This window comes from Urocitellus parryii, chromosome 11 (assembly GCF_045843805.1).
Source record: "Urocitellus parryii isolate mUroPar1 chromosome 11, mUroPar1.hap1, whole genome shotgun sequence".
NCBI classification, from domain to species: domain Eukaryota; kingdom Metazoa; phylum Chordata; class Mammalia; order Rodentia; family Sciuridae; genus Urocitellus; species Urocitellus parryii.
The window spans coordinates 83371251-83397869 of NC_135541.1; the positions used below are offsets into that span (position 1 = coordinate 83371251).

At 40.3% G+C, this 26619-nt stretch overlaps 1 protein-coding gene and 1 pseudogene across 1 annotated transcript; one reads left to right on the forward strand and one right to left on the reverse strand.

The window, feature by feature from the left end:
- LOC144249315 (rho GTPase-activating protein 29-like) overlaps nucleotides 1-26619 on the forward strand; it is a 573679-nt pseudogene that overhangs the window by 433680 nt on the left and 113380 nt on the right.
- LOC144249133 (PRAME family member 20-like) lies at nucleotides 5601-8232 on the reverse strand. Its single transcript, XM_077791326.1, has 3 exons — nucleotides 8107-8232; nucleotides 7000-7538; nucleotides 5601-6174 (listed from the first exon to the last, which is right to left on the reverse strand). Exons 1-3 carry the CDS (start codon nucleotides 8230-8232, stop codon nucleotides 5601-5603), a joined length of 1239 nt encoding a protein of 412 aa, XP_077647452.1.

A 26619-nucleotide genomic window follows, 5' to 3' on the forward strand; every position in this document is an offset into this window, starting at 1 on the left:
GAAGTGTCTGTTCAGGTCCTTGGCCCATTTGTTGATTGGATTATGTGATTTTTTTGGTGCATAGCTCTTTGAGTTCTTTATATACCCTAGAGATTAGTGATGAACAGATTGTTTTTACAGAGGTGTTTCTGAGAAAATTAGATTAGAGTGAAGAAACCAGGAAGGAGAACATCAGAGACAAGAAGATCAGGGAGGAGGAAGTTAAGGAGAAGACTTGGGGAAAACAAAAAATATATGTAAGATTCAAAGCCACAAGTCATTTAGTGAAAGCATCAAGCAAACCCCTGTTACACACTGAACCACATCCCAAACTCCCCCTTTTTTGGAGGAACTGGGGTTTGAACCCGGGGGAACTTTAACACTGAGCCACATCCCTAGTACATTTTATTTTTTATTTTGAGTGGGGTTATCACATACTTGCTCAGATGTCCATGAACTTGCAATCCTCTTGCCTCACCTCCTAAGTTGGTGGAATTAGAGGTTGTTCAACTGTGTCCACTACAATCCACATTTTTAAAACCCCCACCCCAAAATTATATTCAACAAAAGAACAAGGTACCCAAGTCAGGACCTCATCAGGCTCTCCAGCATGTGTCCATGAGTGCAGCTGGCCGAATGTCTGTTCACTTGCTCCATCATTTCTACTAAATATTGGGGCTCTGCTCACCATTTCAGTCCCTATCAGCTATTATCGTGTTTCTTAGTGATGTGTTACATTCTTGGGTCATGACCTCTGGTTTGACAATTTCTGCCCTGACCTTTCACCTCTGACTCCCATCAGGGTGAAGGCAAATGACCATGACTTTGCTCTGAATTTCCACTGGGTTGTGAACAGAGACTTGTTTTTATCAGGCTGTGCCTGATTCATACTAGAGGGCTCTGGAGGCTGTGCCTGGTGGACCTGCAGGTTTATTTTCAACTGGAAATACTTTGGCTTAGGCCATTTTTAGGTTAAGGCCATCCTTACATCTATCCCGGATCACAGCTTGGAGCCCCACAGAAATCCTGATTAGGACCTTCAGACAGGTGACATAGCACATTGGGGGCACAGGTCACACCTTAGCATTAACCCCAAACCACATCAGGATGCAGAAAAATACATTTGACATTTTCATTCCTATCTACTGATGGTGGACCCTGCCTTACTTGGAGACTCCCATGTTGGGTGGGGAATTCCTTGACACAGGAAGGGCTTTCATTCAGAGGCCAACTAAACTACACCTCAGCTACAAACAAAAACTAACACATATTACCTATTTATATATGTGTGTATGCATCATCCCTCACTTATTCTATTACCCCTGAAGAGTCCTGGTGGCCTCCCTTGCCAGAGGTCTTGAGAGTTCAGAGAAGAGGAACATGATGGAGATGTAGAGACTGCTCTGTAGCTCTGGGTTTGGGTTGTACCTGTCAGGCTGGGACAGCCCACCCATTGCTTTATTTGGTGAATCATATTCTATGGAAAAGCCTTTGTGTATCCCCCATAGAAAAATAAAAACACACACTCACTCTCTACTTCCAGTGTGGAAGCAGCACTCTTAAGATCTCAGAAATGGCCTGCCCTTGCATTTCAAAATTTTTTCTGTGCTGTATGGTTTCTTGGTGTATCTCACAGCCAGCTTTCTACAGGAAGGGAACACAGCATATCTTCCAGTTCAGGCCACAGGTGAGAGTAAAGGCTCTTGAATGGGTTGGGTCTAATGGGAAGTCAGCCACTTTTATATTTGATTTTGAGACAAGGTCTCACTAAGTTGTTTAGGAACTTGCTAAGTTGCAGAGTATAGCTTTCAATTTGCAATGCTCCTGCCTCAGGTTCCTGAGAGATTACATGCATACAGCAGTGTGCCTGGCTTACTTAACAGGAATATTTAAACATTCACATAACTAATAGGAAAGTTAAAAACAAAATGGTGAGTGTTAAGCATGGCCACAGTAAGAGGTTAAGGAATGCAGGAAACCAGGAGAAGAAAACTAAGGCAACCAAAGCAGAAGTTACAAGGAAAAAGATGGAATCCAGAGTACTTGTATCAGAGCAGAGGGAGGTTCTGTTCTGTTCAGCTTAAAATGCTCTTTGGAAACTGTAAAATTTTTCAAAATCCCAGATGAAGCCCAACGAAAAAAACAAAAATGACAGCATGTTCACAAATGACAAAGAAGGAAATCCAAACTTATGCCAGAAGAAAACGCCAACCCACAGAAACAGACTAGAGAGTAAGGGAAGAAAATAGAGAAAAAGATTGAAAGAGAAATCAGAAAGAGAAACTAAAAACAAATAAGACCATTCAGAAATAATTCTGTATCTTTCAATCAAAACCTTGAATTTAAATGGATTAAACTCCCCAATTATAAGATGGAAAGTGACTGAGTGGATTTTCTTTTTTTAATGGACTCAGTCACCTGCTGTCTACAAGAAAATCACTTCACATCAGGACACACACCGAGTGACGGTGAAGGGATGGAAAAGGTATTCCACATGAAGAAAACCAACCTAGAGCAGGAATGGCTAGACTACTGTCAGATAAAATAGACTACAGATTAACACAATAAAAAGAGACAAGGTGATCACACGATAAATGGGGTCAATTCAACAACATGAGACAGCAATTGTACAAATACATGTATCTGACACCCGAGCACCCACATGTGCAAAAGAGATATCACTGGAATGTAAAAGAAGAAGTCGCCTACAACACAGTAAGAACAGTGGAGGCTTCAACTCCCCTTTTCAGCACTGGACAGATCATCTCTGCACACAGTAGACGTTTACAGACCATTCCACCTAACCACTGCAGAGCAAACATCCTTCTCAACAGCACACGACACATTCTCCATTTATTCTCAAAATAAATCTCCATAAATTTAATAAGAATGGAATTCATAGCAGGGGGAACACCTGGAAAGTTACAAAGCATGGGAATTCTTCATCGTGTTCCCCCAAAATGAATGGGTCATTGAAGAAATCAATACTTTGTCATGTATGTGAGAAATAAGAAAAATAAATAAAAATAAAAAAAGAAAGTATAAAATGCCTGCAGACCAATGAACAGGGCCACACAAGATATTCAAGCCTGCAGATACAGCAAAAGCAATTCTAACTGGGAAGTCCTCAACAACAAATACCTTCATTAGGAAAATAGATCTCAAATAAATGGCCCAATATTGAATCTCAAGGGACTGGAAAATATAAGGGTGGGTCATGCTCCAGTTAGTAATATTGGGAGAAAGAATAAAATCCTAAAGTTCCTCGAGAAGCTGGGATCCCAGGCATGAGCCACTGCAACAGGCTTTTCATACTTGCTTGTTATTGTTTTGGGGACAAAGGCAGTGAACTCAAGGGTGCCACACCAGTGAGCCCCATCCTCAGGTAGGATTTTGAAACAGGGTCTCACAAACTTGCTTACAACCTCACTAAATTACTTAGGCTGGCTTTGAACTCACCTTCCTCTGCTTCACCTCCTGAGCTGCTGGAACTACAGCTGAGCAACACCAAGCCAGCTTTTTCAGTTGTTTTTTGAAGAGAATCTTTCAGGACATCAATTTGACCCACCTGTCCAGACCAATTAAAGAATGCTTTCCATTGTTTTCATGTGGGTTGTGTTTCTTTCTTTTTGAATATTTCTAACAGATTAATCAATTAATTCTATTCCAATTAAACCTTCCCATAGTGGTCACACCAATTTTATATTTATTTATTTGTTTACTTATTTACCTGATGCCTTGGATGGAACCCAGGCCTTTCCACATGCTAGCAAGTGCTCCACCACTGAGAAATGTCCCAAGCTCCCTGAGTTAGATTTGATGAAGTTCACTCATTTTTCTAGAATAGCATGTGTTCTTGGTTTCTAGATTATGGAGGTAAAACTGGACAGTGTTCCAGAAGGGGCTGTAGAGTTTTTGAATACAGGTGCACAAATGACTCTGCATCTTTCAGAGGCCAAGGAGAAAAACGCAGTCCCCACTTCCTGACCCAGCCACCCTTACAACCCAGGTCCTGTTTGTTATGACATCCTACAGTTGTGTGCTCTCTCAGAGCACAAATCAACTTAGAGTCAAAAGATGAGGAACTCAAAGAGAGGTGAGGGCTTTATCCCCAGGCATCTGAGAAAACAAAGTGCCCTCAAACCAATCCAGTGTTCAAGGGGTCTGGAGGCACCAGAGTATCTTCAAGACCCTTTTTAGTCATGATAACTCTTTAAAGAACACATGATGACAGATCTCATTATGCAGATTTTCCTTGACTTTATTTGATCCTACAATCCAACAAATTGAATGTCATTCAGAACCTTCCACCTGCCCCACATGTGCAAGCTAGACTTAGAGCCCGAGAAAAGAAAGTGCCATAAAGAGGGATCAAGGCACAAAGATCACTCTGTGGGTGACAGAGAGGCCGGCTGTGCTTGGTCCAGACTCTGCTACCAGTTCCAAGAGTGAGCTGTGCTCTGTTGACACATCAAAGTGGGTTCCAGTTCACTATGTGTGGGGGATTATTCAAGCCATAATTAAAACACGTCCAGAGGCAGCTTTAGAACACCTCAAATGAAGACTGAGTGGACCTCGTTCTCATCCTTGGATGGGAAACTAAGGCTAAGGCCGCTCCACAACCCTATCAGTGCAGTCCTCAGTGGAAGGAAGCATTAGGGCAAGATCTGTCAGTTATGTGCAACTCCCACCCCACCAGAGCTTGTAATTGATTCAGTTTCATTTTGAAATATTTTCAAGTGTTATCTACATATATGATTCTACTATTTTGCTGAAAGGTAATTTGGATACCTTCAAGGGGCACCACTAGTTTAAATGAGGATAGACTACCTAGGTGGATGACAGGCAAGGTTTGATGAGGCCCAGAGGCTCTGATCAAAGAGCAGCATGGACACTTCCTGCAGGCACTGGGAGTGAGGCAATTAGGCCTGTCTTGTGCACAGATGCCCTTGCCCAGCAGATCCAGAGACTGGTACCTGAGTTTTCTGGGTCTACATGGAGACCCATGAGGAAGGGCCAGCATTTAATGTCTGGGTAGCACTGAGGTCCACTGAGAAGCGGTTTCCTTGCAATGGCTCATGTTCAATGCCTACGTAGAATGTTCCAATCCATCTGTGTGAATCTGCATGTGTTAAGCCACAGAGTAGCCACATATCATGACCAGATTTCAGTTTGATACCTTGACTTCTTGGGGCTGAACCTCATTGTTCACCAAGTACTCCATGCCTTCTTTCTCCACAGCACCTGGAGAATCCCAAGGTTTCATTAGGAAGCCAGGTAAATCCAGTGCAGAAGACATCAGAAGACTAACCTTGAGATTCTGTTCATTTCTGACTATTTATGGACCAGCCATGAAACACAATAGCTTCTTTTTGTGCCCATCAAGCCTAAATCCCATTCTAGAAATCCAGGTCCCTATGTATGTCTCTATAAAGACACATGTCCTGAAGGGCCTATCCTCGGGGGGCTTCCCTCCAATGGAGCCCCCTGCTGTACTTTCCTTTCCCCATCCACACTTCAGGCAATGTCTGAAATGGTGGGCTCTGTGTTCCCCATAAGGTGACCTTACCTCCTGCTTATACCTCCAATTGCCTAGAAGTATGTTTTTGAAACCCAACCAACTAGGCAGGTGTTGGACAGGAGCAGTGAGTGAGGCCCTGGTTATACATGAACTTGTAGCCACAACGGCGACACGGGACAGTACAGAACACAAGGATATTTGGCTGCCGAAAGTCCCTCACTATTGCTGTCAGCTCAGCACAGAGTTGGGAGCATCTCCCTGGGTGGATGGTACCCCAGACATCATAGCTCTCCACAGGGGTAGGGTACAGCTCTACGCTCAACTGGCTCAGCCTGGCAGTGTGAAGCAGCAGGTTCCTCAGGGTTGACATAGAGAGGCAGTTCCCATGGAAGCTCAAGATCACAAGCTGGGAGCAGCGGCTCAGGGCAGGCAGGAGAGTCTGGAGGTGGGAGTCAGTGATCCCACAATCTTCCAGGTCCAGGCTGTTCAGGGTGGTTGCAGTGCTCTCCAGCAGGATTTGGAGGGGCTCCAGACTGAAATCGGTCAGTTTTGTGCCCCTCAGTTCCAGGTGTCTGAGCTGTCTGGTGTTTGGATATCGGGAAAGATAATTCCAGTCAGAATCTGACAGTGGGCAGTTGGTTATTGAGAGGGTCTTCAGGGGGGTCTTCAGGTGCCTAAGGAAAAACCAGAAAGTTAGTACTGAGGAGCAATGTCAAGGAGGGAGAAGACAAAATGGCCCAAACCCAAAGTCACCCTGGTGATCTGACAATGGTCCACACTTAGAATGCTGCCTTTTGCAGAATCTGGTCATTCACATCACCCCATGTCAGGGTGAGCCTTTCACCACATCTCCTGTGAAAAGATGAGTCCACATCTCTGTGTCCCCTCCTCACTGCCAAGCAGAAAGTCACAGGTCTGGCCACAGGAGGTCATGGGGAGTCATGTATGAAGGAAAACTTTGGGCAGGATGTAACAAAATCCCCTGGGGTTAACCCTCTGAGAGGCTCACACCCTATATCCTCAGCAAGATTTCCACCCCTGCTCCTGACCCTTACACCCAGGATCACTACCTGGAGTTCAGAACAGCCTTTCCCAGGTGGGTATAGAGGCAGGTCCTCTGCTCCCAGCTGGGGATCACAGAGCTTTTCTGTTGACAGGTGTAAGTGTGGGGGCTTCCCTCCTTCCAAGCCCTCTTCTCTACCCACTTTCCACCACCTTATTTGGACAGGCCTCTCATGGAGGAAACATCAATCGCATCCCTAGCTCCTGTCCCTCCCAACTGGATTCCCAGCATGGTGGCACTTCCCACACTATGGACCCTCCTTTAGGAGTCTGCTCCAATGCACATTATGCATTCGATCCTATTCAGGATCGAATAGGAACAGAAGGATAGGTTATTGAACTTCCAGTGTCTTATTAACCATGAGAGTTTCAGTGGCTGGTAGGTGCAAATTTCCTGTAACTGGTCTGCAGAGGGTGCTCTCCCCCATCTTACTCACCTCAGCACCTGTTCCAGGTGGCCCTTGAGGAGGAAGATAGCATTGGCACAGAACTTCCGCAGGCAGTCCATCCTGAGGAACTGTGAGGTGAGCTGAGTGAGCAGCTGCTCCTGCTCCTCTTGGGAGGTGTAGGCAGGCACATAGACCTGGGAGACAAGCAGCTTCCTCAGGTTCCTCATCTGGCCCAAGAAAGGAGCAAAAGCAGCCAAGCTGGAGGCCGCCCAGGTGCAGTGCACTTCCACCTTCTGGATAGAGTCCAGCTGCAGCAGTCTCAGGACCTTCCTGGTGTGGCTGGTGGGTTTCCCAAAGATCTTCAGCCTATTGCAACACAGGTGCAGCCTGTCCCTTCTCTGTGTGACCCACAGGAACAAGTGGGTCAGGAATTCATCCAGGGGTCTTTTTCTGAGGCTCAAGTCTATGAAAACCTTGAAAGGTTGCTTAGCTGCCATTGCTGGACCAAGTTTCAATGTTCGATTCTTCTTAATGTCTTCTGGTGAGCAGGTGTCAACCACGGCTCCAGACCACATCCTCCAGAAGTTCTGGGGAACATTCCGCAAATCCAGCACCTGCAGTTTCCACCTCCTGCGGGGACGACAGCAGAGTCTCAGCCCTGAGGCCCCTTCCTTCACCTCTCAGCTGCTGCCCCCTGCTCCACCTCTTCCTTCTGTCTCACTTTTCTCCATCCACTTCCCTCCCCACTTGTACAGACTGAGGCAGGGACAGGTACAGCCTCCTCCTTCATGGGTCACCACAGCTGCCACAAGCACCTCCACATCTGGAAGCCTTTCCCAGATGGGGCTCAGCATGGCCAAGGCCTCTCCACCACTCCTTGCTGGCAGCACAGGAAGCCTGTGGTGCACAATTCAGCACCAACTCTCCCTGCCTATACCCATTCCTTCCCTGGCCCCGAGGGTGCTCCCTTCCAGGCCACCTGGGTCCCCCTCACCTGGGGTGATCCTGCTGGGCAAGCAGCATGTCCAGCCCTTCCAGGGCCACTTGGATCATCTCAAGCTGTGGCTTCCTCATCAGGGCCCCCAGGGGCAGGCGGGTGAAGGGCCAGGCCTGCACCATTTTCTTCAGGACCTCAGTGTGTCCCCTGCTGAAGGCCTCCACAAAGAGTGGTGGGAAGAGCTCTATGGGCAGGTCCTCCAGATCCAGGGCAGCCCTGGACTTGTCGCTCAGCAGGCTGCGCCCTGCCAGCTCCATCAGCGTGGGTGGGGACTGGACGCTCATCCTGGGGAGTCTGAAAGAAGAAAGATCCTGGAATATGGTCCAGAGAAAAGGCCACTATCCCATCCATTGCCAGCCTCTGGGAAGGGGATACTGGGAAGTCTATAAACACACCTCACTCTTATGGGTGAAAGCTTTGGATTATTAGGTTGTCCTTTTAAAAGGGAAATTGGAGTGTCATGTGACCTAAACAGTAGGCTCCTAGATTCAACAACTATATGGCTAAAAATGGACTTGCCCTTATATGGGTGACATTCGTTTTAATTTTTTTAAAAAATGAACATTTATAAAGCTTGTGGCCATGTTATAAAACACTTGGAAATTACTACAGAGTCTCATGGATATCTGTTACACATGTGAGATTCTGCCATCTTAGGGGGGATGTTGAAGAGAACAAACAGATCAGAGCAGAATCTATGAACTATTCCATGAGATCATTTGAAGCTTTTGGTTTAATTTGTTTAAACAAATTATAAATTACAAAACAACATAGGCCATACATTATAGTCTTTTAGGGGCCAATATTGGCGACTGAATTTAGGACACTCAACCACTGAGCCACTTCCCTAAGCCTATTTTGTATTTGAGATGGAGACAGGGTCTTACTGATTTGTGTAGCATTTCGTGTTCTGAGGCTGGCTTTGAATTCTAGTCCTCCAGCCTTCTCAACCTCTTGTGTTGGTGGGATTATTGGTGTGTGCCACCAACCCAGCAAAAGAGTATAATTTATAGGCACACAATATAAATATTTCCATCATCAGAAAATAAAATTGCAATCAATTAGAATGAAATAGAAATCCAATCTCCTTGGTGAAAAAAAGTAGCTGGGGCTTGAACTGGGCTTGATCCTCAGCAGAACATAAAAATTAATAAATGGTGACCTGGGGATATACCTCTGTAATTAGAGTGCTTGCCTCGAATATACAAGGCCCTGGGTTCAATCACCATACCATCAAATAAATAGGTAAATAAATAAATTATATTGTCCATATAATCCTTAAAAATCAAAAAAATAAACAAATGAATAAAAGTTGGGCGAGGGAGCCTACACTTATAATTCCATAGGCTCTGGAGACTGACACAGGAGGATCAAGGGATCAAAGCCAGCCTCAGCAAGAGTAGGTGCTAAGCAACTCAGTGAGACTCTGTCTCTAAATAAAATACAAAACAGGGCTGGGGATGTGGCTCAGTGGTAAAGTGCTCCTGAGTTCAATACCGGGTACCAAAAACATTAAAAAAAAAAGGAAATTTGAAAGTGACATAAACCAAAATGAAAATCCTAATATTTAGCATAAAGGCAAAACCACACTGAGAAGCAAAATTGAAGTCCTAAGTTGCTTCATGAGAAAAGACAGGAACAAAATTGTTCCTGAATCCACACAGGTGAGGAGGGAAGGTGCTGGTCCTTAGGCCAGTGATGGACTTACGGGATCTGGCCAGGTGTGCAGGTGCTCTGAGCTTCAGTAGATCAGGATGTGTCTCCTTAGGCTGCAAGACACTTGTGCTTCTCTTCTGGCTCTGCAGAAGCGTTTAGGACCTCTCTGGCCACGCCCCCACCTCCATCTGATTGATCAGCATCCAATCAGAAAGCAGTATGTGATCACCTTCCAAAATCTCCACCCACTTAATAATGGGTGGCGGTTAGACAATTGCATTTCTGTTTTTTCGGTCTCTTTGTTTTAGTCAGCTTTATGGTGCTGTAACTTAAAGACCCAAGGACAACAACTACAGTGGAGGAAATGTTTATTTGGGTGGCTTGGTTTCAGAGGCCTCAATCCAGAGACAGCACCTCCAAGTTGAGACTGAACATCATGGCAGAAGCATGTGGCAGAGGGAAGAGGCTCACATTACCAGAAAGCAGAGAGAGAGATGGCCACTTGCAGATACAAACTCTACACCCATATTCACACCCCAAAGATCAGCTTCCTCCGGCCACAGCCCAACTGCCCCCATTATCTCCCAGTTAATCCCACCAGAGATTAATTCACTGGCTAGGTTATGGCTATAAACCAATCATTTGTCCTCCAAAACATTGTCACATGTGAGCTGTTAAGAGACACAGCGTCTAAACCGTGATGGTCTTTTGGGGGTATCTTCTTGGAAAGTGTCCCTGCTCACATCACATAATCATATGTAAGATGGATAATTACAATTGGCTAAGTTTATATTTGGTTTCTGTTTCACATAATAACTTACCACAAATGAAACACATTTAATTTCATGTGTGTGTGCAGCTATATAGGATTAAGGCTACATCCAACACTGTCTCTGGTTTTTATGCTCTACAATATTTGAAATCTACACTCTGATTTAATTTTAAGTTTCTCTGGAATTTATCTGTGTGTCACCAGCTGAAAGGGTGACTTCATGCCACAGCCCTGGCTTCTCTTATTACCCCTGACTTGGTGCACAAGGCAGGTCAATATTACAGTCAACCTATATCACTACAGACAGTGTCTCTCCAAAGAAAAGTGTAGTCAGTCATAATAGGTCAGAAATGCAGGACACTTAAGGAAAGATGAGTCAGTGCCCCATCCAGGAGACAAAGGGTGACAGGGTGTCAAAGGCAGCTTTGAATCAATTATCACTGGTTCCACAGATTCAGTACCAAGGGTGGCCTCAAGTTCAAGGACAATAGGTGGTGACTGGCCAGGTGTCCTCTTAGAAATTATGGGTTTATTTTATGCACAGCTGAGGTTGGGGCTGACTGGTTTGTGATAGTTCCTGCCATCAGGCAGGGCTGCCCAGGGACCTTCACTTTGCAGCACCCTGCTTCCCCTTCATCAGGATTTGACAAGGTTACTTCCTGTTGATTTGAGCACCATTTATGTTTCCCCCTTGGAATGAAGATTTTTTTTCCTCTGGATGCATCACCTAATGGTTAGGGTTTGATTCTATCTCAGTGCCAGGATGGACTTTTCCTGGTTGGTCCAGTCCCACATTGGAGGGAATTAATAGATGACTAGGAATCAATGTTGATACTCATTAAGCCACATTTGAACAACAATGTGGGTTTGGAGAGAGTGGCTCTCAGTGTCCCTCCACCAGGAAATCTTTGTTAAATTCAATTTTGCCTATTCATTAGGCCTTGGGTGTCTCATCTCCAAGCTTTGGCCTTTACTATTCTATGAAGAGTTAGACTTTTGCAGAAATTTGATGAGTATAGATGTTCATTTTTTAAAAAAAATATTTAGTTCCTGAATTCATTTGTCTTTCTTTCTTTCTTTCTTTCTTTCTTTCTTTCTTTCTTTCTTTCTTTCTTTCTTTCTTTCTTTTTGGCACTGGGGATTGAACTCAGGAGAGCTTTATCACTGAGCTACACCCTCACCTTTTTTTCATTTTTATTAATTAATTACTTAGTTAATTAAATTATTCATTTATTCAGTTTGGGTACCAATGTTTGAATGCAGGGGAACTATACCACTGATCTATATTCTCAGCCCATTTTTTTTATTTATTTTGAGACATGCTCTCACTAAATTTCTGAGACAGGCCTTGAATTTGAGATCCTCTGACTTAGCCTGCTAAGTAGATGGTGTTATGGGGAGTCCCTCCAGAAAGCACTCTAAGTCTTAATTTCAAATCAAAAGAGATCTATAATTAGCTTACTAGGGACTGTCACCCACTACAGAGTCTCAAGCTCTGTGAGAGAACCGCAACTTTCTGATCCATCCAAAGGCAATATAATCACAAAATCCACAACTCAGTGACTTGCTTAACTTCATGTAAGCTAGCCAATCATAGAAATTGAAACATTAATAAGTGGGGCCTGTGGGCTCTAGGCAGGATCAGAATTTTCCCATCAGCAAGCCAGCACATTAGCTTTGAAGTTCATTTGAGCACATACCTGGGTTCAAGCAGGTGCTAGACAGTCACATCCTGAATTTGGGTGGGGGTCATCAGGATGAGAATCTACTTCAAAGTCATGTAGACCCACAATAGCATTCAAACCCAGGATATAGCTCTTCATGACAACCAGTGCATCCTGAGTAGGGTACAATTTGTGGGGAACAAATACAGAAATGCGATTTTTAAAAAATAAGAATACAGCTGCCATTTCAGTTTCTCAAAAACAGCTCTTATAACAGTTTTTCAGAGGAGGCAGCAAAATGGAGTCTCAGGCCTGCCTATGAGAGTTTTTGCTTTATAATTGTCTTATCTCACATTTCAAAATTTTATATCCATCATCTGTATTTATTTACTATTACATTACCTATAGGTGACACACTTATTGATTGTATTTATCACTTGACACTACAGCTGATGGGATTACAATTGTTGACCACCACACCCTTTTTTTTAAATACAATTTTGAAAAGATAGACCATTTGCCTAGCATGCATAAGGCACTGAGTTTGATCCCTAGAAACAATAAATGAAGAAATGAATAAATAAATACATGAATAGATAGATTGATAAATAGATAGATAGATAGATAGATAGACAGACAGACAGATAGGTGAGATACCTGTGTTCAAGTAAACTTGTTAGTGTTTTTTTTTTTCTTCTTAATCAATTAATCTGATTTTCATTATCTTCAGGGAAAACATCCAAATGGTAACTCTTTTTAAAAAAAAATACAGAGAGAGGGGAGAGAGGAGAGAGAGAGAGAGAGAGAGAGAGAGAGAGAGAGAGAGAGAGAGAGAGAATTTTTTAATATTTATTTTTTGGTGGACACAACATCTTTATTTGTACTTGATGCTGAGGAATGAACACAGGGCTGCACGAATGCCATGTGAGCATGCTACAGCTTGAGTCACATCCCCAGCCCAAATGATAACTATTGATGATAAACATTTTGAATCTTCATGGCTTAAAATCTGTTGGCAATGTATAATAACCAGTTATTAACAAGGTGATTTGATTGGAATACATTTTTATATAATGTCCGGAATAATATCTGAAAACATAAGAGATTTTTTATGAATTTTTGCCATTTTTTTTTTTTTTAGGAAGAGAATGATAGAATTTTATTGAGGTTTGTCTGACTCCAAATACAATGCTTTGATCACATTGCTGGATATAGTCACACATATTCATTTCTAAGATAAAGTTCGCATTACAAATAAGTAGTAAACAACTATGATTATTCAGTAAGTGTTTGGGACAAAGGGTGTTATTTGGGGAAAAAATTAAAACAATCAAGATTTAAATTCCTTTTTTTAATTTTTTTTTATTGTTGGTCATTCAAAACATTACATAGTTCTTAGTACATCATATTTCACAGTTTGATTCAAGTGGGTTATGAACTCCCAATTTTACCCCGTATACAGATTGCTGTATCACATCAGTTACACTTCCATTGATTGACAAATTGCCTTTCTAGTGTCTGATGTATTCTGCTGTCTGTCCTATTCTCTACTATCCCCCCTCCCCTCCCCTCCCCTCCCCTCCCCTTTTCTCTCTCTACCCCTTCTACTGTAAATCATTTCTTCCATTTATATTATCTTGTCTTACCCCTCCTTTCCTCTTATATGTCATTTTGTATAACCCTGAGGATCGCCTTCCATTACCATGTGATTTCCCTTCTCACTTCCTTTCCCTCCCACCTCTCAACCCTGTTAATGTAAATCTTCATCTCAAGCTCTTCATCCCTACCCTGTCCTTGTTTCCTCCCCTTATATCAAAGGAGTCATTTGGTATTTGTTTTTTAAAGATTGACTAGCTTCACTTAGCATAATCTGCTCTAATGCCATCCATTTCCCTCCAAATTATATGATTTTGTCATTTTTTAATGCAGAGTAATACTCCATTGTGTATAAATGCCACATTTAATAAAGTATCTCAATAAATATAACTTGAAAATGTTATGTCATATTTGACATGACTTCCCATCATATCAAATTAGGCTAATTGCCTTAATGTCTCTTTTCTTGAAATCCCTTGAGCAAATATGAAATTCTCTAGAACATCCCAATGTTAGCTCAAGGTCAAATGAGTATGTAGACTTTCATAATAGAGAAGTTAGTCAATAATCTCAAAAGGTTTAAAGCACTTAATGAAAACTGGGGTCCCATATCATTATAAAAGATAAGTCATTTCACAAGAGTGATGAAAGATATTTAAAGTGAATACAGAAAATTATGTCCTATGAAATAATACTTCAACTTTTAACAGAGATGATTCAGTTTTCCTTTTCTCATGTAATCAGAGAACTGGATAAAACCAACTTGAAGCCTAAAAACTTACTCTCCCCTCCTCCTGTACTAAGCATTGAACCAGGGGCACTCTACCACTAAGTTACCTGCCCAGTTCTCTTTGTTTTATTTTGAAACAGGCTTGCCAATTGGCCAAGTCTGGCCTGAATCTTGCCATCCTCCTGCCTCAGGCTCCTGAGAATCTAGAATTACAGGCATGGCCCACCTCACCTGGCTTAAAAGAGCATCTGTTTGAGAAATGTTCAACTGGAACATTCCACGTGGAAGCCATTACTCTTTTTAATTGTCTTTGGAATCATTTGCCCACCAGTTTCAAAATGTGCTTGAGAATGAACCATAATAGAATCCACTGCAGTGCAGAAGAAAGTCTCTAGTGGAGTTTCTTGGAAGTTGCAGGTCCCATTCTGTGTTTTATTAATCTCTTGAGAGCCAATGATAAAAATCCTATGATATTCTTTGGAAAGTTCGGAGATTAGAAGCAATTTTTTTGGTGTAAAGTTGTGGTTTTGGCAGAGTCCTCCTGAAAGTCTATTATCAAACTCTCAAGCTCAAGGACCTTCTCCTGCATGGTCCTCTGCCCTCCACTTTTGTGAGGATTTGGTACATAAATTTCATTTTGATTCTGCATTCTTTCACAGTAGCATCATCAGCTGGGACACTGTGACCACGGAATATTCTAAGCCATTACATGGTCAGTATTGGCTACCTTGAGTTGTCTGAATCTGATGGCAATCACTTGCCATGCAAAAGGCTGCTGGACTGTGTGTTTTTGTGTGTATTTTTCTGTGTGTGTGTGTGTGTGTGTGTGTGTGTGTTTGCATATGTGTTTGTAGTACTGGGGATTATGTGCCTGGGGCAGTTTACTATTGAGCTACACCCCCAACACTTTTTATATTTTAATTTGAGACAGGGTCTGACTCTGTATTCCAGACTTGCTTGGAATATCTGATCCTCTTGCCTCAGCCTCCCAAGTTACTAGCATTCTAAGTGTGCACCTCAGTACCTGGCCATAAAGCATTTAAAACCCTCAAGAGTTTACACTGCACTGGTGAGCAAGTGCCATAATTAAAAGAGAATAATAGCCTCAGACTGCAAAATTCCTCTGTATGAACGTTATACCAATACCGAGACCTCAAATTACTCTCAGACCACACATTGCCATTCCAATTAACCCTTTATTGCTGGCCAGAAGCAGACACTCTCCTCTCTAAAAGCAAAGATAACTCCTTCAGTTATGCCTCATATTGAAGCCAAAAAACCACAAAAGGGAGATTTGGGGGTGTAGTCAATGTAACCAAGCAAATTGGATATGTAAAGAAGTGTAGTGTAGTACAATTCTATTTATATTTTTATATTAACCAAGTTTTAGACTCTGTAATGTGGAATAATACTCTAAAATAACAGTTGCTGTTTCACCAGAGATGTACAAACCTTCATTTGTCCAATTAGTTGCTCTAGAGCATAAACCTTAACAGACACAATGTATTTAATATTTTAAGAAGTGTTTGTTATTTTAATATGTGAATCAAACTTTGGTTTATATCAGCACATTAATATTTTCTCTTAGGGAATAACCTTGAATACTTTTAACTATTTGTGTTACATATATCAACAACTTAGTTATAAAGAAACATTTTAATATTTATCCTTTATTTAAGATGTTTATATTACTTACATAGACCCTATTGTTTACTTAGATATATTATGATTATATTTTACCACGTAAAGACTTTCTTACCTGGAAACATGTTTTTACTAAGCATACTTTTATATTTAGAACCTTTTAATATTTTTTAACACATGGATCCCTCTTTTTGTTTATACCTTAAAATAACCCTTATCAATTTCTGAATTTAGAAAACTTAATCCATTTTAATAAGACAAAATATATTTACAGTGCTCTACTTGAAACGCAGTTAAAACCTCTTGAAGTTTTTATATGGAATTATACCTACTGGGACTTTTAACTTTTAATAACTTTGTTTTTGTGATAAAAAAGTAATTTTAAATTTTTAAAATTTATCAATATAAGAAAAAACCAACAGTGCTTAAATATTTTACCTTATGGAATTTAAGGAGTTAAGGTTACTTGACATTATATTTAACACTTTACATTTAAAATGTGTAAACCAATCAGATGTATCTAACAAACATATCCATGATTAATTTCATATATGTCAGATCTAATTTACATTTTATTTTAAAAAAGGTATAAGACAAGTGCATTGAATAGTGTTTGTAATATTTTCCCATTGAAGAAAAATCCTAGAGACAATGGATATTAGACACTTTTTAGACATTAACATTTTATTAACAACTGTTTGACCACCTAGAAACAAAACTGTGCACTAGTAACTTTAAAGACATTTTGACTTTTATTCATTCACCCAATTTCAATTGAACCTTTTAAGTCATATGAAGCAAAGGTATTTGGATCCATTTTTTAAATTTTAATTTATGAGCTTATATGTCAATTTTTAGTACCAAATATATGTAGACATGGCAATACATGTAGACAGACAATACCCCGTCCCCCTACCCAAAACATACAAACAAAAGCCTTGTAGGTTATTTGTTTAAAAACAAAAAACTATTAGACTGAGAATTAATCCTTGTCAATTGGCCTTAGCACAAAGCAGAATGTAATTAGAAAAACATATTAATCTAGGCATATCAGATCAAAATTATAAATTTAACAAATATAGACTTTCAAAAACCTTCCTGGCCTTCTTCCTGACTTGGGCCTGCTCATCAAAGGTGAAAAGAATTAAGGGAACATAGATAGATGTCAGGGCCTTATTCCTCTCTGAAGGAACTTTCCAAAGAGGAAACACCATTGGTCTGCTATGGATTCAATTCTTATTAAATTTATGGAGATTTATTTTGAGAATAAATGGAGAATGTGTCGTGTGCTATTGAGAAGGATGTTTGCTCTGCAGCAGTTGGTTGGGATGGTCTGTAAATGTCTACTGTGTGCAGAGATGATCTGTCCAGTGCTGAAAAGGGGAGTTGAAACCCCCACTGTTTTTACTGTGTTGTAGTCGACTTCTTCTTTTACATTCCAGTAATATCTGTTTTCACATGTGGGTGCTTGGGTGTCAGGTACATGTATGTGTACAATTGCTGTCTCGTTTTGTTGAATAGACCCTTTATCATGGTGTGATCCCCTTGTCTCTTTTTATTGTGTTTTAATCTGTAGTCTATTTTATCTGATTGGAGTCTAGCCATTCCTGCTCTAGGTTGGTTTCCTTCTTGTGGAATGTCTTTTCCATCCTTTCACTGTCACTCTGTGTGTGTCCTGAGGTGAAGTGACTTTCTTGTAGACAGCAGGAACTGAGTCCATTAAAGAAAATCCATTCAGTCACTTTACATCTTATAATTGGGGAGTTTAATCCATTTAAATTCAAGGTTTTTTATTGAAAGATACAGAATTATTTCTGACTGGTCTTATTTGTTTTTAGTTTCTTTTTCTGATTTCTCTTTAGTTCTTTTTCTCTGTTTTCCTCCCTTCCTCTCTAGTCTGTTTCTGTGGGTTGGTGTTTTCTACTGGGATAAGTTTGGATTTCCTTCTTTGTCTTTGTGAACATGCTGCCATTTTGTTTTTTCCTTTGGGATTCCTCTGGGATTTAGAAAATTTTTATAATTACCAAAGAGTGTTTTAAGCTGAAAAGAACCTCCCTCTGCTCTGCTACCAGTACTCTGGATTCTGTCCTTTTCCTTGTAATTTGCACTTTGGTTGCCTTGCTTTCCTTCTCCTGGTTTCATGAATTCCTTAACCTCTTACTTTGGCCATGCTTAACACTCACAGTTTTGTTTTTAACCCTAATGGGAGTCAGAGGTGAGAGTTTTGGGTATAAATTTTCAAACCAGATGTTGTGACCCTAGAATGTAAGATGTCACTAAGAAACATGGTAAGAGCTGATAGGGACTGAAAGGGTGAGCAGAGCCCCAACATTTAGTAGAAATGATGGAGCAAGAAAACAGACATTTAGACAGCTGCACTCATGGCCAGATGCTGGAGAGCCTGATGAGGTCTTGCTCTGAAATCCCACCACTTCTCATCATCTGCCTGATCCTCTGTATCATCCCCACCACTCTCAAACTCTACAGCCACATCTCGACCCTGGAAAAAATGGTGCCTTCCTCTTATAACTGGGTCCTCAACAAGCAGGCACATCCAGCCCAGGAGAAGCCTCCATCAGTTCCTGACCTGATCACTGTGGTCTGAGTGAATGAACATCTGATGGACTTCAACCCTTAGACTTGATACTCTAAACCTGGCTCTTGAGCCAAGCATGCAGAGGAAATATCTGTAATGAGTCTGGCATGATTAAGTGTTTGCTGGGCTCAGAGTTAACATAGAATTTTTAGTTTTCAATTGATTATTTGTATTGCAGTGCCCAGCATTAAGGATTATCATTTTCTTGGTTAACAACCTATACAGTGAAATTGTATTGAGTGATTTGAGTGAATAAAGCATTAAAAAACATTAGTGTGTTAAAAGGATTTATTTCTCCCCTCCACTGCAAATGTCATACCTTTGCCCATCCCAACACTAGCCAGGTTCCCTTGGTCCCTGCCCACTTCCACAGCATTATTCCAACTTTCCCAGTAATCATGTGGGCTTTACAACATGCTTACAGTTGTTCTCTCTCTTTAAATGTACCTGGGTTAGTTTTTGATACAAAGAATGATGGTTGCCAGTCACAGTGTCACATTCCTGTGATCCCAGTGGCTCAGGAGGCTGGGACAGGAGGATCACAGGTTCAATTCCAGCCTCAGCAATGGAAAGGCACTAAGCTCATGAGGGAGACCTTGTCTCTAAAATATATCCACAATAGTCATGGGGATGTTCCACCATGGTTAAGTGCTCCTGAGTTCAATCCCTGGTACCCACTACAAAACCAATGATTGTTAATGTGTGAAAATATGTAGGGTTCAAATGATCTAGAGAGTAAACACATATGTGAAAATTATACTCCCTAGCCAAAGGCCAAGTACAGCCATCACTCAGTATCCACAGTGAATTGATTCCAGGACCCTCCCTTTGTATACCAAATTCTGCACATGTTCAAGGTCAGCTATAAATGATGCAGTGTTTGCATATAACCTATGCACATCCTCCTGTGTGTTTTAAACCATTTAGGGGTTCCTTATACCACAGCATACAATGGGAACATTACATAGCAGTTTACACTGTGCTGTTTAGAGAATAATGACAAGAAAAAAGTCTCTACACATTCAGCCAAGATGTACTTATTTTCAACCATGTTCAATCCAAGGTTGATTGAGTCCAAGGAGGCAGACTCTACAGCCTCAGAGCCCAGACAAGATGCAGTAGTACAGAAGTGTGAGCAGAGGCAGAAGCAAACAGAGACATCAGTTACAGAAGATGACCAAAGAACCAGGAAGAGCAGCCTTGAGAATTAGAAACACTGCAGCTCTGACATCTGCTTAGTGTCAGCACAAAGAGACCTACACCAGTGGGGTCACTAAGGGCATTTCTGAGAGACAAATAAAATTAGCAAAATGCAACTGGTAAATTTCACTCAGTGCCTTGACTTCAGTAATGCAGGGAACTGTGTCTCTATTAATTTTTCAATGAAACAGTTCAATGTTTCATCTTAGCTCAAAATCAATAAGCTTCAGTAATCAGGTAATGGAACTAATAGGAAAGGCCTAATTGCCCAACATGTTGTATAATTAAACTATTCATTTCCTATAACTTGTATTTATTGAATTTAAAAAAATGCTAGAACTGTCGCTCAGTGGTTTAGTGTCCTTGGATTCTACTCCTGGTACAAAGGAAAAAGAAAAAAAAAAGAGAAATAGAAAAACAGACTCGTGTACCTTGTTTTTTTGCTGAATAAAATTTTGGGGTGAGGAGTTTTAAAAAAATGTGGATTGTAATGGACACAGTGGCACAACCTCTAATTCCACCAACTCAGGATATGAGGCAAGAAGATTGCAAGTTCACAGACATCCTGAGCAAGTTAGTAATAACCCCTCTCAAAATAAAAAAAAATGTACTAGGGATGTGGCTCAGTGTTAAAGTACCCCTGAGTTCAATCCCCAGTTCCTCCACAAAAGGGGGGAGTTTGGGATGTGGTACAGTGTGTAACAGGGGTTTGCTTGATGCTTTCACTAAATCTCTCGTGGCTTTGAATCTTACATATTTTTTTTCTTTCCCTCAAGTCTTCTCCCTAACTTCCTCCTCCCTGATATTCTTGTCCCTGATATTCCCCTTCCTGGTTTCTTCTCTCTAATCTAATTATTTCAGAATCACCTCTATAAAAGCAACCTCTTCAACACTAATCTCCAGGGTATATAAAGGACTCAAAAAGCTAAGCACCATAAAAACCACATAATGCAGTCAACAAATGGGCCAAGGACATGAACAGACACTTCTCAGAAGAGGATATAGAATCAATCCACAAATATATGAAAAGATATTCATCATCTCTAGCAATCAGAGAAATGCAAATCAAAGCTACTCTAAAATATCATCTCACTCCAGTTAGAATGGCAGCTATTAGGAAGACAAACAACAATAAGTGTTGGCCAGAGATGTGGGGATAATGGCACACTCATATATTTCTGGTGAGACTGCAAATTGGTGCAACCAATACAGAAAGCAGTATGAAGATTCCTTGGAAATCTGGGAATGAAATTTCCATTTGACAAAGCTATTACTCTCCTCAGACTATACCTAAAGGACTTAAAAACAGCATCCTACAGGGACACAGCCACATCAATGTTTATAGCAGCACAATTCACAATAGGTAAACTGTGGAGGGAACATAGATGCCCTTCAGTGGATGAATGAAAAAAATGTGGCATATATACACAATGGAATTTTACTCAGCATTAAAAGAGAATAAAATCATGGCATTTACAGGTAAATGGATGACATTGGAGAAGATAATGCTAAGTTACAGAATCCCCCACCCAAAAAAAAAAAACAAATGCCAAATATTTTCTCAGCTTTAAGGAGGCTGACTAATAGTAGGGGAAGGAGGGGGACCATGGAAGGATTAGATTAATTCTAAATAGGGCAAAGGAGTGGGAGAGAAAAGAAGGGGGCAGGGGGTTAGCAAGAATGCTGGAATGTGATGGACATCATTATACAAATACACTACACATATGAAGACAAGAATTGGTGTCAACATATTTTATATACAACCAGAGATATAAAAAATTGTGCTGTGTACATGTAATAAGAATTGTAATGCATTCTGCTGTCATTTATTTTCTGTTTTTTATTTATTTATTTTTTATTGGTCGTTCATAACATTACATAGTTCTTAATACATCATATAACACGGTTTGATTCAAGTGGATTATGAACTCCCGCTTTTACCCCGTATACAGATTGCTGTATCACATCAGTTACCCTTCCCTTGATTGACATATTGCCTTTCTAGTGTCTGATGTATTCTGCTGTCTGTCCTATTCTCTACTATCCCCCTCCCCTCCCCTCCCCTCCCCTCCCCTTTTCTCTCTCTACCCCTTCTACTGTAAATCATTTCTTCCATTTGTATTAACTTGTCTTACCCCTCCTTTCCTCTTATATGACATTTTGTATAACCCTGAGGATCGCCTTCCATTTCCATGCAATTTCCCTTCTCACTCCCTTTCCCTCCCACCTCTCATCCCTGTTCAATGTAAATCTTCTTCTCAAGCTCTTCGTCCCTACCCTGTCCTTGTTTCCTCCCCTTATATCAAAGGAGTCATTTGGTATTTGTTTTTTAAATATTGACTAGCTTCACTTAGCATAATCTGCTCTAATGCCATCCATTTCCCTCCAAATTCTATGATTTTGTCATTTTTTAATGCAGAATAATACTCCATAGTATATAAATGCCACATTTTTTTATCCATTCATCTATTGAAGGGCATCTAGGCTGGTTCCACAGTCTTGCTATCGTGAATTGAGCTGCTATTAACATCGATGTAGCAGTGTCCCTGTAGCATGCTCTTGTTAGGGCTTTAGGGAATAGACCGAGAATGGGAATAGCTGGGACAAATGGTGGTTCCATTCCCAGCTTTCCGAGAAATCTCCATACTGCTTTCCAGATTGGCTGCACCAATTTGCAGTCCCACCAGCAATGAACAAGAGTGCCCTTTTCCCCCCATCCTCTCCAGCACTTATTGCTGTTTGACTTCCTAATGGCTGCCAGTCTTACTGGAGTGAGATGGTATCTTAGGGTAGTTTTGATTTGCATTTCTATGACTGCTAGCGATGGTGAGCATTTTTTCATGTACTTGTTGATTGATTGTATGTCCTCCTCTGAGAAGTGTCTGTTCAGGTCCTTGGCCCATTTATTGATTGGGTTATTTGTTATCTTATTGTCTAATTTTTTGAGTTCTTTGTATATTCTGGTTATTAGGGCTCTATCTGAAGTGTGTGGAGTAAAGATTTGTTCCCAGGATGTAGGCTCCCTGTTTATCTCTCTTATTGTTTCTTTTGCTGAGAAAAAACTTTTTAGTTTGAGTAAGTCCCATTTGTTGATTCTATTTGTTAACTCTAGCGCTATGGGTGTCCTATTGAGGAATTTGGAGCCCGATCCCACAGCGTGTAGATCATAACCAACTTTTTCTTCTATCAGATGCCATGTCTCTGATTTAATATCAAGCTCCTTGATCCATTTTGAGTTAACTTTTGTGCACGGCGAGAGATATGGATTCAGATTCATTTTGGTGCAAATGGATTTCCAGTTTTCCCAGCACCATTTGTTGAAGATGCTATCCTTCCTCCATTGCATGCTTTTAGCCCCTTTATCAAAAATAAGATAGTTGTAGTTTTGTGGATTGGTTACTGTGTCCTCTATTCTGTACCATTGGTTACCCTCCTGTTTTGGTACCAGTACCATGCTGTTTTTGTTACTATTGCTCTGTAGTATAGTTTGAAGTCTGGTATCGCTATACCGCCTGATTCACACTTCCTGCTTAGTATTGTTTTTGCTATTCTGGGTCTTTTATTATTCCATATGAATTTCATGATTCTTTTATCAATGTCTACAAGATATGCTGTTGGGATTTTGATTGGCATTGCATTGAACTTATATAGGACTTTTGGTAATATCGCCATTTTGATGATGTTAGTTCTGCCTATCCATGAGCAGGGTATATTTTTCCATCTTCTAAGGTCTTCTTCTATATCTTTCTTTAGGGTTCTGTAATTTTCATTGTATAAGTCTTTCACCTCTTTTGTTAGGTTGATTCCCAAGTATTTTATTTTTGGGGGGGATATTGTGAATGGAGTAGTTGTCCTCATTTCTGTTTCAGAGGATTTGTCGCTGATATACAGGAATGCCTTTGATTTATGCGTGTTGATCTTATATCCTGCCACTTTGCTGAATTCATTTATTAGCTCTAATAGCATCTTTGTAGACCCTTTTGGGTCTGCTAGGTATAGAATCATATCATCTGCAAATAGTGATAATTTAAGTTCTTCTTTTCCTATGTTTATGCCTTTAATTTTTTTTGTCTGCCTAATTGCTCTGACCAGTGTTTCCAGGACTATGTTGAACAGAAGTGGTGAGAGAGGGCATCCCTGTCTTGTACCAGATCTTAGAGGGAATGCCTTCAATTTTTCTCCATTCAGAATGATGCTGGCCTGTGGCTTATCATAGATTGCTTTTACAATGTTGAGGTATGATCCAGTTATCCCTAATTTTTCTAGAGTTTTGAACATAAAGGGATGCTGTACTTTGTCGAATGCTTTTTCTGCATCTATTGAGATGATCATATGGTTCTTATTTTTAAGTCTATTGATGTGGTGAATAACATTTATTGATTTCCGTATATTGAACCAACCTTGCATCCCAGGGATGCCTCCTACTTGATCATGGTGTATAATTTTTTTGATATGTATTTGAATCCCATTCGCCAGAATTTTATTGAGGATTTTTGCATCAAGGTTCATTAGAGATATTGGTCTGTAGTTTTCTTTCTTTGAGGTGTCTTTGTCTGGTTTTGGAATCAGGGTGATGTTGGCCTCGTAGAATGAATTTGGAAGTTCTCCCTCTTTTTCTATTTCCTGAAATAGCTTGAAAAGTATTGGTGTTAGTTCCTCTTTAAAGGTTTTGTAAAACTCTGCTGTATACCCATCCGGTCCTGGGCTTTTCTTAGTTGGTAATCTTTTGATGGTTTCTTCTATTTCCTCTATTGTTATTGGTCTGTTTAGGTTGTCTATATCCTCCTGCCTCAATCTGGGCAGATCATAAGACTTAAGGAATTTATCTATGCCTTCACTATCTTCTATTTTATTGGAGTATAAGGATTCAAAATAATTTCTGATTATCTTCTGTATTTCTGAAGAATCTGTTGTGATATTGCCTTTTTTCATCCCGTATGCTAGTAATTTGGGTTCTCTCTCTTCTTCTCTTTGTTAGCATGGCTAAGGGTCTGTCAATTTTATTTATTTTTTCAAAGAACCAACTTTTAGTTTTGTCAATTTTTTCAATTGTTTCTTTTGTTTCAATTTCATTAATTTCAGCTGTGATTTTAATTATTTCTTGCCTTCTACTTCTTTTGCTGTTGTTTTGCTCTTCTTTTTCTAGGATTTTGAGATGAAGTATGAGATCATTTATTTGTTGGTTTTTTCTTTTTTTGAGGAATGAACTCCAAGCAATGAATTTTCCTCTTAGAACTGCTTTCAATGTGTCCCATAGGTTCCGATATGTTGTGTCTGTGTTTTCATTTCACTCTAGGAAGTTTTTAATTTCCTCCTTGATGTCTTCTAAAACCCATTGATCATTCAGCAACCTATTGTTCATTCTCCAATTGATGCTTGATTTTTCCTTCCTACTTTTATCATTGAATTTCAGTTTCATTCCATTGTGATCAGATAAGATGCATGGTGTTATCTCTACCCCTTTATATTGTCTAAGAGTTGCCCTGTGACATAATATATGGTGTATTTTTGAGAAGGTTCCATGTGCTGCTGAGAAAAAAGTGTAACTACTTGATGTTGGGTGGTATAGTCTATATATGTCAATTAAGTCTAGATTGTTAATTGTGTTATTGAGTTCTATAGTTTCCTTATTTAACTTTTGTTTGGAAGATCTGTCCAGTGGTGAAAGAGGTGTGTTGAAGTCTCCCATGATTATTGTATGGTGGTCTATTAGACTCTTAAACTTGAGAAGAGTTTGCTTGATGAACACAGCTGCGCCATTATTTGGGGCATATATATTTATGATTGTTATGTCTTGTTGGTGTATGGTTCCCTTGAGCAGTATGACGTGTCCTTCTTTATCCCTTTTGATTAACTTTTGTTTGAAATCTATTTTATTAGATATGAGTATGGCCACTCCTGCTTGTTTCCGCAGTCCATATGAGTGGTATGATTTTTCCCAACCTTTCACCTTCAGTCTATGAATATCTTTTCCTATCAGATGCGTCTCCTGTAGGCAGCATATTGTTGGGTCTTGTTTTGTGAACCATTCTGCTAGCCTGTGTCTCTTGATTGGTGAGTTTAAGCCATTAACATTTAGGGTTATTATTGAGATATGGTTTGTTCTTCTAGCCATATTTATTTATTGATGTTACTAAACCTGATTTGTTATCCTCTTTGACTACTTTCACCCCTTTACTGTCCTACCTCCCATTGTTGGTTTTCAATGTTATTTTCCATTTCCTCTTCCTGTAGTGTTTTGCCAAGGATTTTTTGAAGTGATGGTTTTCTAGCTGCAAATTCTTTTAACTTTTGTTTATCGTGGAAGGTTTTAATTTCATCTTCCATCCTGAAGCTTAATTTCACCGGATACACGATTCTTGGTTGGAACCCATTTTCTTTCAGTGTTTGAAGTATGTTATTCCAGGATCTTCTAGCTTTCAGAGTCTGTGTCGAGAGATCAGCTGTTATCCTGATTGGTTTACACCTAAATGTAATCTGCTTTCTTTCTCTTGCAGCTTTTAAAATTCTCTCCTTATTCTGTATGTTGGACATCTTCATTATAATGTGTCTAGGTGTGGATCTCTTATGATTTTGCATATTCGGCGTCCTGTAGGCTTCTAGGATTTGGGATTCTGTCTCATTCTTCATGTCTGGGAAGTTTTCTCGTATTATTTCACTGAATAGACTGTTTATTCCTTTGGTTTGGAGCTCTGTGCCTTCTTGTATCCCAATGACTCTTAAATTTGGTCTTTTGATATTGTCCCATATTTCTTGGATGTTCTGCTCATGGTTTCTTAGCAGACTTGCTGAGTTGTCTATGTTCTTTTCCAG